The sequence below is a fragment of the Hyla sarda genome, chromosome 12 (genome assembly GCF_029499605.1).
Source record: "Hyla sarda isolate aHylSar1 chromosome 12, aHylSar1.hap1, whole genome shotgun sequence".
NCBI lineage: Eukaryota > Metazoa > Chordata > Amphibia > Anura > Hylidae > Hyla > Hyla sarda.
This window is the reverse complement of record NC_079200.1, coordinates 51,620,624-51,633,369: the sequence shown is the minus strand read 5'-3', so window position 1 is coordinate 51,633,369 and position 12,746 is coordinate 51,620,624. Positions and strand designations below refer to the sequence as shown.

Here is a 12,746-nt window from a genome sequence, read left to right as displayed (position 1 = left end):
CCTCCTATAGATGCAAATGACCCTAGGGCTACATTGTGACTATGCTCCTGCGGCATAAAGACCGTAATTAGAGATGAGCGAACTTACAGTAAATTAGATTTGTCACGAACTTCTCGGCTCGGCAGTTGATGACTTATCCTGCATAAATTAGTTCAGCTTTCCGGTGCTCCGGTGGGCTGGAAAAGGTGGATACAGTCCTAGGAGACTCTTTCCTAGGAATGTATCCACCTTTTCCAGCCCACCGGAGCACCTGAAGGCTGAACTAATTTACGCAGGAAAAGTCATCAACTGCCGAGCCGAGAAGTTCGTGACGAATCAAATTTACTGTAAGTTCGCTCATTTCTAACCGTAATGTTACATTGTGACATGGAATCTAATAATTGTCTGTGTGCTCGCATTGCGACATGCCCCATAATGGGACTGCAACATGACAGTCACCCAAAATCCAAATTCAATGGATTTCTTTGCAAACATAGACATCAATGTAAGTCATGTGTGAGTGCAACTTAAGAAAAAAACTAAATAAATAATAACAATAGCCACAGTGAAGGCACAAGCAGATTGGAGTTTCCAATGTTACTGTGTAGCCATAGCATAGCACAGTGTTTCCCAACCAGGGTGCCTCCAGCTGTTGCAAAACTACAACTCCCAGCATGCCCGGACAGCCGAAGGCTGTCCGGGCATGCTGAGAGTTGTAGTTTTGCAACAGCTGGAGGCACCCTGGTTGGAAAACAGTGGCATAGCACAAATAGTGATATGTACAGAGCAATAGTCTGCAAGCTGCAGCTTTCTACCCCTAACAAACCTAGACCTCTCAGCCTTCCGCTGTCCGGGCATGCTGGGAGTTGTAGTTTTGCAACAGCTGGAGGCACCCTGGTTGGAAAACAGTAACATAGCACAAATAGTGATATGCACAAAGCAATAGTCTGCAAGCTGCAGCTTTCTAGCCTTTACAAAACTAGACCTCTCAGCCTTCGGCTGTCCGGGCATGCTGGGAGTTGTAGTTTTGCAACAGCTGGGGGCACCCTGGTTGTGAAAAAGTGGCATAGCACATATGTACAGAGCAATAGTCTGCAAGCTGCAGCTTTCTAGCCCTTACAAAACTAGACCTCTCAACCTGCGGCTGTCAGGGCATGCTTGGAGTTGTAGTTGCAGTCTACTTTTAAAGTTTCTCTGGGACTTGTGGTTCCACAGTAGCATAGATCACTACTCTGCTGTATAGAGGGATTAACAGGACTTCTGTGTCTTAATGGTGTTTATTAGATTTTTCATTCACACAAAATCATATTTGGGGGAGGCAAATCATTTTGTTTTTCTAACAGAAAAAAAAAAAAGTTTAAAAAATACACACCATTTTGTTTTCCTGTGCAAACTAAATACCCGATCTATGTGGAATTTTAGGTCAATCAAAGATATAGCACTTAAAAACGTGGACTAGAAAAAAAAAAAAAAAAAAAAAGATGGCAGTCTGGAGGATACATGAGCCGCCATGGACGCCCGGCTTCAGAACGGAGATGGTTTGGTCCACTCGGAGGTTATAAGGCAGTGCTTTATATGTACGTTGGTCTCCGGTCCTATATGACCCATGTCTCCTGAATGCTTCTCTATGGACAATAAATAATCCCTTAGGGGGAGTGGGCAGTACCATCCATAAAACCTCATCCCAATGAAATATTGCATATGATTCTTCTAGAAAGGAAAAAAATTATAATCTGCTAAGGCAAGTTTAGGTCAAGTGGAGTTTGAGAATATGCTATGACCATGTGCCGCCACCAGGCGTGTGGAGTCCTGCATCGTGATTCCGTTCTCCACCATGTAATCATTGCTGGAATTATTTTTTTTTTTTTTCCAGCTTCGTTCAGAAGCTCTGTGTGAACAGTCTTATAGTTCCTTAGTTTTGTACAAAAAAAAAAAAAAAGTCAGTCAGCATTGATGTCTGCAAGACATATACGCGATTCACGACGGCGTGCTGCCATCTTGTGCTTCTGGGGTCTGTTCTTGTCCGCTGTTGGAGGCCGCTGCTTCTGCTTGTCCTTCTAGGAAAGAAAAAAAAAAGTTTGTCAGTTCTTGTATCAGGCTAATATTAACTTCAATGGGGTCCATAGAGGGGTACTCCCGTGGAAACCTTTATTTTTTATTTATTTTTTTAAATCAGATATTTTTATTAAAGCAGTTTTTCAAATTAAACAACAGTTTCACATATACCAACAAACACCCCAAACCCACCCTCCTTTTATTTTTTTTAAATCAACTGGTGCCAGAAAGTTAAACAGATTTGTAAATCACTTCTATTAAAAAAAAATCTTAATCCTTCCAGTACTTTTTAGTGGCTGTATACTAAAGAGAAATCCCAAAAAGAAATGCATTTCCTGTGATGTCCTGACCACAGTGCTCTCTGCTGACCTCTGCTGTCCATTTTAGGAACTGTCCAGAACAGGAGAAAATCCCCATAGCAAACATATGCTGCTCTGGACAGCAGAGGTCAGCAGAGAGCACTGTGGTCAGGACATCACAGGAAATGCATTTCTTTTTTGGATTTCTCTTTAGTATACAGCCCCTAAAAAGTACTGGAAGGATTAAGATTTTTTAATAGAAGTGATTTACAAATCTGTTTAACTTTCTGGCACCAGTTGATAAAAAAAAAAAAAAAAGTTTTCCACGGTAGTACCCCTTTAAGATTGTCCACTGGTGTCAGACATTTAACAGAACCAAGTATGTTTGTTGGTCCAGGGAGGTAAAATGGTATTGATCATCTATGGTGCATATGTATTATTGAGTGAACCTCCTGAAAAATTTCATGAGAGTTTGGTCGAAACAACTGTTGGATTTGTACTTGAGTCCCTGCTCCTGTACACTAAGCAGAGAGGCCAGACACATACTGAAGATATAAAGCACCAGGGAAGCTACAAACAGGAGCAGAGTCCTTTACAACAACAGGAATCCCTGCTCTTGTACACTTGCCACCTAATTCACAATCACTGGGCCAGGCATTGAGGATTGTCACTTACCTTCAGGCAGCAGGCATTCGTATTCAAATTGTGCATCCAGACCATCAAATGTAACAATGTATGTCTCGCCACTCACTGTACAGGAGCAGGGACTCCTGTTTTTGACAGGAGTACCTGCTCTGTACATTGATATTTCCCTAAAATGAATCCTCAAAAAGTTAGATTCAAATAAATCCAAATAAAGTAAGTTCAGAATGAAGCAGATTGCTCATCTCTAGCTACTATCTAATTAATATCCCTGGTGGTCTAGATGGATTAAATGCCCCCATACACCTAAGGGAAAAGTTGGCCTACCCCACCAATTTCAACAGGACCTACGGATGATGTTGGAGAAAAAGTTCAGGCATACTGGATTTCTACTACCCAACCCTTTTGTTGTCCGGGAGATAACCCAACACTAGAGCTGTCTGGCAGCAGCTTACCTTCCATCTCCCCATTCACAAGACATGAATGTTTGTGCATAAAGGAATCAGGAGAAATAGGTGTCAGACGAATAAATGTTTGGCTAATAAAGGTGGATGGCCACTTTCTGAAGTTTGTCTGTTGGTCATGAGTGGTTGGGGGTAGTAATGATTAGAGATGAGCGAACTTAAAGTAAATTCGATTTGTCACGAACTTCTCGGCTCGGCAGTTGATGACTTTTCCTGCATAAATTAGTTCAGCTTTCCGGTGCTCCGGTGGGCTGGAAAAGGTGGATACAGTCCTAGGAGACTCTTTCCTAGGAATGTATCCACCTTTTCCAGCCCACCGGAGCACCTGAAAGCTGAACTAATTTATGCAGGAAAAGTCATCAACTGCCGAGCCGAGAAGTTCGTGACGAATCGAATTTACTATAAGTTCGCTCATCTCTAGTAATGATATCCATTATTTATGGTAGTTTCGGATTACTATCTAATATCCCTGATGGTCTTTTTCTTATCACTCAAACGGTGCAATTGTTTTGGACCTAAATATGTTCTGATAAGGTCATTTATATCATCCAAACAGATCCAGATATCGTGCTCCCGCACTAACAGCAAGCAGAGGTTTTAAAGAATGGGGAGGTTTTCATGTACTTATATTAGGGGGATATTTATCTAAATCTGTCCAGGGGAAATGTTGCCGAGTTGCCCATAGCAACCAATCAGATCGCTTCTTTCATTTTTGAAAAGGCCTCTGAAAAATGAAAGAAGCGATCTGATTGGTTGCTATGGGCAACTCAGCAACTTTTCCTTTGAACAGGATATGATTAATCTCCTCCATAGTGTTTCGATTTCTCAAAAAGAGAAATTCCCTATTTTCTCCCTCTCTGAGGGGAGATTTATCAAAACCCGTCCAGAGGAAAAGTTGCCCAGTTGCCCATAGCAACCAATCAGATGGCTTCTATCATTTTTCAGAGGCCTTGTTAAAAATGAAAGTAGTGATCTGATTGGTTGCTATGGGCAACTCAGCAACTTTTTCTCTGGATGAGAGTCTATAAGGACCATTACTCACCTGCTCCTTGGATGGACAGGTCTCCCATGTTTTCTGACAGTTCCCTCACCCCCGGAGTGCTACTTTCCTCTTTGATGTCCGGTACCGCATTCCGCCTTCCGGCTCGGTCGCAGGTTATGAATTCAGAGTATGTAGACTCCACATCCATAACGTCGCTCTCATATCATATTCATGAGCTCTGAAAAGAGGAAGAGACCACATTTACTTTTCATAGAACATAAAATATTTGGCAAATGAGACCATAAGTCCAGCACCTACTGTCTGTGGAAAGATGGGTCAAAATCAGTATGCCATTAGGTGGCAGTGGTTGTCACCCAGCTTTCCCAAGAGCAGGACAGGGGTCAAAACAAATTTAAGTGGTGTTCCCCAACCTGTGACTTGCCAGCGGTTGCAAATCTACAACTTTCATCATGATGGGAGTTGTAGTTTTGCAATAGGTTTGGGAACACGGTTGAAGGACATCATTGGAATAAATAAAAAGGTGAATGCAGTGTTGACAGCTGGACTGTAGAGGGCAGCAGTGTAGCAGCTCTCAGTTCCAGCAAAGTGGTGATGGATGGGATAAATATGTGCAAAAACTAATGGGGTAATTGATCTTAAAATCTGCTGATACTATTTACAGGGCAAAATGGATTTACCGCGTGCATCAGCCGCCCCTAATGCTTTCAGCGGATACATTATGTATCATTGGTGTCTGAGAACAAAAGGGAACATGTACACTTAATACACATTACATGTGCCCCTCATAGGGCACTGCACACACCGTGCACTCATTATTTCCATTGTACTTAGCTTCCTTGTTCCAAATGGTCTAAACCAGTGGTCTCCAACCTGCAGACCTCCAGATGTTGCAAAACTACAACTCACAGCATGCCCGGACAGCCGTTGGCTGTCCGGGCATACTGGGAGTTGTGGTTTTGCAACATCTGGAGGTCCGCAGGTTGGAGACCACTGGTCTAAACTACCTGATAATCCAGAATCCCATTCAAACCCAATGGGAGACAAGGGCACTGAACAAGCCATTTGTGTTTATGTCTGTGTGGTGTCCTTATACAGTACCTATGTATGTGTGGGTCCCCATAGCCAGAGTCCCTAGGACGTAGGGATCCCTGTTGTGTAGCCTACCCCTTGTCGCCTCTATTCCAACTAATAGCCTAGTAATTTATGTAAGGGTAATGTAAATATAGTAATATATATGTAAATAAATGGTTAATTACCGGTTCCATAGCGTTGCAGGACCTGCGGGGTCATGTGACTAGGTAAACTCTATGGTATTTTGCTTAAGGACCTTTGGAGGCCCAGTGACGTATGCAATCCCATTACTCTATGTAATGGTGAGTGACAGATGTTCGGACCAATCGGATTCACCCTGCTCCCTGCCCATATAAGGGAGCGGCGGCCATCTTTTCTCTCTCTTGTTCCTGGGCTGTCAAACAAGAAGGATCTGTGCAGCAACTATCTCAGTGAGTTAGGCCCGAGCCTTGCGGCAACGGCTGAGTAATTCAGAATAGAGAGTGTATCAATCCCCAGACACTCTGCAGCATCACCGGACCTAAAATAAGCCCTAAATCTGGACGGATCTGCAAACATCTACCCTAAATTCAGAGACTTTCTAAATAGCTCAAGGTCCGCAACAACTGTCAGTCACTGAGCGATATAAGGACTGTTTGTACGAGACTGTTACTGTGCCTTGGATGTATCGCAAGCACTTCAATTTCAAGTTCAATCTCCTTGTGGACCTTCAGTCATTTCATGCACCTATCGTTACTGGGTAGGGCGGCGATAGGCCGGAGCATTGCCTCAGCATACTAGCCCTGAGCCTGGCGTCACGAACTATAGGGTTAACATTAACCCTTTATATACCGATATCATACCACTACTACCAAACACCCCCCAAGGGCTACCACATCTGTGTGTGTGTGTGTGTGTGTGTGTGTGTGTGTGTGTGTATGCGGTTTGGAGTTATAGTTGTTATTCTGACATAAGCAATATGGTGACAAATATTTGCATTGAGCCATTGTAACAAACCCATCAGCTGTGTACAAGAGTTGTATGAATTTAGGTAACAGCTATCAGCCTACTAAATCAGTGTTTCCCCACCCATTGTGCCTCCAACTAAAGGCTATCCAGGCATGCTGGGAGTTGTAGTTTTAAAGGGGTACTCCGCTGGAAAAACATTTTTTTTTACATCAACTGGTGCTAGAAAGTTAAACAGATTTGTAAATTACTTCTATTTAAAAATCTTAATCCTTCCAGTACTTATCAGCTGCTATACACACCACAGGAAGTTCTTTTCTTTTTAAATTTATTTTAATGGGGATTTGCTCCTACTCTGGACAGTTCCTTACATGGACGGATGTGTCAGCAGAGAGTGCTGTGGTCAGATTGAAAATAAATTAAAAAAGAAAAGAACTTCCAGTGGTGTATATAGCAGCTGATAAGTACTGGAAGGATTAAGATTTTTAAATAGAAGTAATTTACAAATCTGTTTAACTTTCTGGCACCAGTTGATTAAAAAAAATAAAAAATAAATAAATAAAAAGTTTTCCAGCAGAGTACCCCTTTAAAACAGCTGGAGGTAAGGTAACACTGGTCTGTATCTAAGAGCTACAGGTAGATGATACCCAGCACTCACCAGTGATGCACAGTGAAGATTTATTATGCCATAGTGTAGTACATGGACGCATTTCGGCGTAGGAGCCTTCCTCAGCCGTCTGCCTAGGCTGCCACGCCGAAACGAGTCCTTGTACTACACTATGGCCTAATAAATCTTCACTGTGCATCACTGGTGAGTGCTGGGTTTCCTCTTTCTTCTACCTGTGGCTTTACCCTATTTCGTGCACCACCGCAGATTCCACTGAAGTGCTGACATATCCCTATATTGACATGGACAAAAAAGCCAGTAGTCCAAAAGTGGACAAGCCCTTTAAGGACCAACTGTAGCAGTCGCACGTTATCATAGCACTGCGGAATCTGTAGGCACTATATAAATAAATAAAAAAATAAAAATAAATCATATCCACCACTCCCAAACCTTGCCCATGCTCTGCGGGTGAGCACAGGAGAGGTGGCAGACCATGTCTGTACAGCCGCAGGCAGCTGTGTATAAACTCCTGCCCCCTAGAGGCAGGTGAAAACAGCGGACAATAACCATACATCAATTCCCTTTAACTCTTAAATTAGATTGTAAGCTCTTCTTGCTGCAGGGGGTGACATGACCACATCAGTTGCTCTGTATTAAGCTGTATCCTACAAAATACAGGCTAATCCTAATATTTGAGACAGTCGGCATAAACAAGTCCAGAAATAAAACTTCCTCCAGCTGTATTTATCATTTGTAACTTCGGAGCTGCGAACGATCCAAGATGTCTTGGCGCTTGCTTCAAAGTCCAGTCATGTCCTTGAATTATGGGGAGATTTAACTTTGAAGTGGGTCGCGGGTCGGCTGCCCGCAGGGCCAGTACTGCCACCAGTTACTAGAGGGAGTTCTAGGACTGAATGTTCTAGAAACAGCTTGAAATGGTGCAGCTGAAGACTGAAATCTGTGATTCCTGGGAATGATCTGACCACAGAGTTAGGCTGGGTTCGCACTACGTTTTTGCCATACTGTTTTCAATCCGTTTTTCTAAAGAAAACCGTATGGCAAAAAAATGGATGGAACAGTATGGAAAAAAGTAAACCGTATGCGTTTTTAAACAGTATACTGTTTTCAGAAGTGCATACAGTTCCGTCAGTTTTTATAGAAAAAAAACCCATACATTTTTGAAAATGTTGTCCATTTTTAATGGGGGGGGTCTTGGGTGGGGACTTTAGGATTCAAATGCGCATGTGCAAAGTAAAAATGTATAAGTTTTTCCCGTATGGAACCGTATACATGTGCGTTTCCCATTGACATCCATGTTAAAAAAAACGTATGCAGTTGCAGTACGGTTTTTAAACCGGAGACAAAATTGTGGTCAACCTACAAATACAAGTAAAAATTTTCTCCTTTTACCCCTTGTAAAAATTCAAAAATTGGGTCTACAAGAACATGTAAGTGTAAAAAATGAAGATTGTGAATTTTCTCCTTCACTTTGCTGCTATTCGTGTGAAACACTTAAAGGGTTAAAACGCTGACTGAATGTCATTTTGAATACTTTGGGGGGTGTAGTTTTTATAATGGGGTCATTTATGGGGTATTTATGGGGTATTTCTAATATGAAGACCCTTCAAATCCACTTCAAACCTGAACTGGTCCCTGAAAAATACTGAGTTTGAAAATTTTGAGAAAAATCGGAAAATTGCTGCTGAACTTTGAAGCCCTCTGGTGTCTTCCAAAAGTAAATTTTATGATGCAAACATAAAGTAGACATATTGTATATGTGAACCAAAAAAAAAAATGTATTCGTAATATCCATTTTCCTTACAAGCAGAGAGCTTCAAAGTTAGAAAAATGCAAAATTTTCAAATTTTTCATCAAATTTACGGATTTTTCACCAAGAAATGATGCAAGTATCGACAAAAATTTACCACTATGTTAAAGTAGAATATGTAACGAAAAAACAATCTCGGAATCAGAATGATAACTAAAAGCATTCCAGAGTTATTAATGTTTAAAGTGACAGTGGTCAGATGTGCAAAAAACGCTCCGGTCCTTAAGGCCAAAATGGGCTCCGTCCTGAAGGGGTTAATGGCCTCCAGGTGTACTGGATGCTGGATCAGAGGTCTGTGCCTCAGCAAAGGTCTGGTTTAAGAGCACAAGAGCTGTGGTAGAAGGGAGAGATTGTAATGGCTCCCCCTCTTATAAAGGGGGCTGAGCCAAAAGCCCATAGGTCAAGCTGCAGGTCATGTGATTTACTGGTGCTCTCTGGGTAACATGTGATAACATAACATGTGATAACTCCAAAGGTCCTTTAGACATTTACATTGGTCCTCCAAAAAGGTCCTTTATACTTTATATTATTAACATAATACATCACCTTGTACTGGCTAGACATAGAAACACTAACTTCATTATGGGGGAACCACTACAGGAGAACCCCCAGGACATTGAGGGACTCAACACGACAGGGCCTAAGTACTGCACAGGGTTATATCCTGTACTGGGACATTACAAATTCAAAAACCAAATCCGGTCGGAAAGTGAGCCAACCAGAGACACTTCTAGATTCAGAGAAATTAGGCCGTTTTGAAATTCTCCCGCCATATCTGGATGGCGGATTCGCAATCCGAGATGTAAATGCACCCTAATACACAGTTCTAAATACAAAGCGCCACTCCCAGCCCTGCACTACCAGGTACCGCAAACTGGGCACAATTTGAGTATGCCAAAAGGGTATTCTGCCGTCCCCTTGACTCCACCCATTGGCCCGCCTCTTGACATGCCCCACCTTTCTACTGGGGAGACACACTAACAAACCTCCTCCTCATGTAATCTCCTTACTACTGGGGTGACACACTGTAACAAACCCCCTCTTTATGTAATTACCTTATGACACATGTCAGAAGGTTATGGTGGTGCTGCTGGCTGAGCTGGTTGAGTGAGTGGTTCGGATGCTGGCTGTCTAAATTTCTTGTGGCTAGATGCCATCCAAAAAAGGCACTCTAGGCAGTGGCCTATTTTGCCTACAGCCAGAACCGGCCCTGGTTTCAAGGACTGTGGGGATACGAGACTTCAGACCTAAATGACAAAAGTAAGGGAACTTTGCCTTATACAAGGACTAGATATCCAGCAATATACCTCATGTTGGGTATATATAGGAGAGAGTTGTCAGTTCACATAATCCTGAGAGCTAAGAGCGGTAAACTAAATATTCAATGCAGCTTTGGGTGTGACTAAAGAATTCTGAAAATGTGTAGCTTAGAAGGAGTGTTGCATGAAACATTGCGTACAGGATTATCAGCTGCGTCAGCTTCTCTTACATTATCAGGTAAAAGCCGTGGACTGAGCACAATATTTTTCTATGGTTCTGTATTTTGTCATTAGACCTCATGGGGATCAAACAGAGAATAATGAGGCCAATAAAGCCATAATCCTGGGTCCTTTGTATGGGGTCATTGTGGTGGGATCAGGTGCTTGTACTCTATACTGGGAGAACAATGACACCATTAGACATCTGTAGTCAGGAGTAAATAACGTGTAATGACGTGGAACAGCGCACTTTGTACTGTTACATAATAGCGACGAAAAGATCGCTGGACTAGTTACCGTGGCTCAACTCGTGCCACGCATCAGCACTGCTACATAAAACAATGGCCATCATGAGGGACATTTATCTCTCACGATAGTAATCTTAGGGGAACATAATAGACTCACATTTCTGGTCCCGGGATGGTTGTAGGATGCTAGTATATGGTCATTCAGCTTTTCTAGACTCCTGCATGGTGTGCCATAGGGTCGCCACCAGGCCGGTATTTTACTGGCACAGCTGGTATTTTGGCCACCCTGACGGTATTTTTATATTAAAAATACCGTCAATGATACAGCCGGCATTTATTCAACCAATCCTCCAACTCCTGGAATGTTGCACCATATACTATACCAGTGTTTTCCAACCAGAGCACCTCCAGCTGTTGCAAAACTGCAACTCCCAGCATGCCCAGACAGCCAACGGCTGTCTGGGCATGCTGGGAGTTGTAGTTTTGCATCAGCTGCAGGCACCCCTGGTTGGAAAACTCTGGCTTTAAAAATCCGTTATAATGTCATGTTAGGAAAACCCTTAAAAATGGCCGTTCCAAAATCCCATTAAAGTCTATGGGATTTTGACATTATCCCTTTTAACCCATAATAGCCAGTTATGAATAACGGACATCATTTTTTGACGGGAGAAAAATAGTGCATATAACGTTTTTTTCTCCTGTCACAAAATAATGTCCATTATTCATAACGTCTATGACGGGTTAAAACAGATAATGTAAAAATCCCATAGACTTTAATAGGATTTTGGAACGGCCGTTTTTTAAGGGTTTTCCTAACGGGACATTATAACCGATCTTTAAAATGGAGCAACTTTATAGTGTTAAAGCCGCCTTAGAGAAAGAGATAGGGGCCTCATGTTCGAGTTTCACCTAAGACTTCGAAAGTCTAGAGCCGCCTCTGTGTATGGGGAAGCTGGAAGTTGTGGACTCATGTAGGACAAAGGAATTATTTGTGAATGCAGCTTTGGATGTGATCATGAGTATAAAGAATGAGTATGAGTGGATGAGTATAAAGAAAAACTTCCTCTAAGGCTGGGTTCACACCACGTTTTTTAAGTACCGTACGTTTCCCGTATACGTTTTCATTATTGAAAACGTATAGAACCGTATTGAAAACAGTATACCTAGACAAATAATTGAAAACCGTATGCACGCGATTGCGTATACGTTTTTTTTCCCCGTACTCAAAACCGTGGTTGACCACGGTTTAAAAACCGTACTGCAACCGCATGTGTTTTTTTAAATATGGATGTCAATGGGAAACACAAATGTATACGGTTCCATACGGGAAACCTTAAACTGTTTTTATTTTGCATATGCGCATTTGCATCCTAAAGTCCCCACCCAATAAATAATTAAATAAATAATTCAATTAAACAAGATTAACTTTAATTAAAAATGGACAAAACTTTCAAAAACTTATGTTTAAAAAAAAAAACTGTTTGAATTGTATGCACTTTTAAAAACAGTATACCGTTTAAAAACTCATACGGTTTACTTTTTCCCATACGGTTCCATCCGGGGTTGTTTTTTTGCCATACGGTTTTCTTTAGAAAGGCTGATTGAAAACAGTATGGCAAAAACGTGATGTGAACCCAGGTAAAGTTCAGGATTTGCTCAATAAGGATTTTCACAGCCCTTCATATGATTTAGAATACTCTTACTTGGTAGGAAACCATCAGATAACAGTAAAGGACCATAAAATACGACCACGTCACAATAGGCCATAACCATACGGCTGCTCTCATGACCTTTGTCACTGGAGTACTAGCCTTACATCCCACTGAGATCCCAGCAAAAGTGCAGGACTGGAGAACATCAAAAAGATTTTCGAGTCGATACATTACATACGGGTTTATCTTGCTTTTTATGGGCCACAACCCTGGGTTTTGCCATGGTTGTGTTTGTCGGTGATTTCTGCAAGGCTGGGAGGCTATTGATGATGAATAATGCTTCAGACCAGTGGTCCCCAACCGGTGTATCTGTAAAACTACAACTAAATCAAGCCCTGAGAGTCTTTGGCTGTCATGGTATCACAGGAGTTGTAAGAATAGGGATCTACTGTGAAAACTAAGGGACTGTGAATGG

At 41.9% G+C, this 12,746-nt stretch overlaps 1 protein-coding gene across 5 annotated transcripts in view; it reads right to left on the bottom strand.

Annotated features, from left to right (window-relative positions):
- Positions 1–1,246: 1,246 nt before the first annotated feature.
- Positions 1,247–12,746, bottom strand: part of PKIG (cAMP-dependent protein kinase inhibitor gamma) — a 180,327-nt gene continuing 168,827 nt past the window's right edge. For all 5 annotated transcript variants that reach the window (XM_056548485.1, XM_056548486.1, XM_056548487.1 and 2 more), the window contains 2 exons: positions 4,482–4,659; positions 1,247–2,036 (listed from right to left, as the gene is read on the bottom strand). In XM_056548485.1, coding sequence (XP_056404460.1) covers positions 1,957–2,036; positions 4,482–4,629 — 228 coding nt within the window. In that variant the 5' untranslated portion in view covers positions 4,630–4,659 and the 3' untranslated portion in view covers positions 1,247–1,956. The remainder of the gene's footprint in view (positions 2,037–4,481; positions 4,660–12,746) is intronic.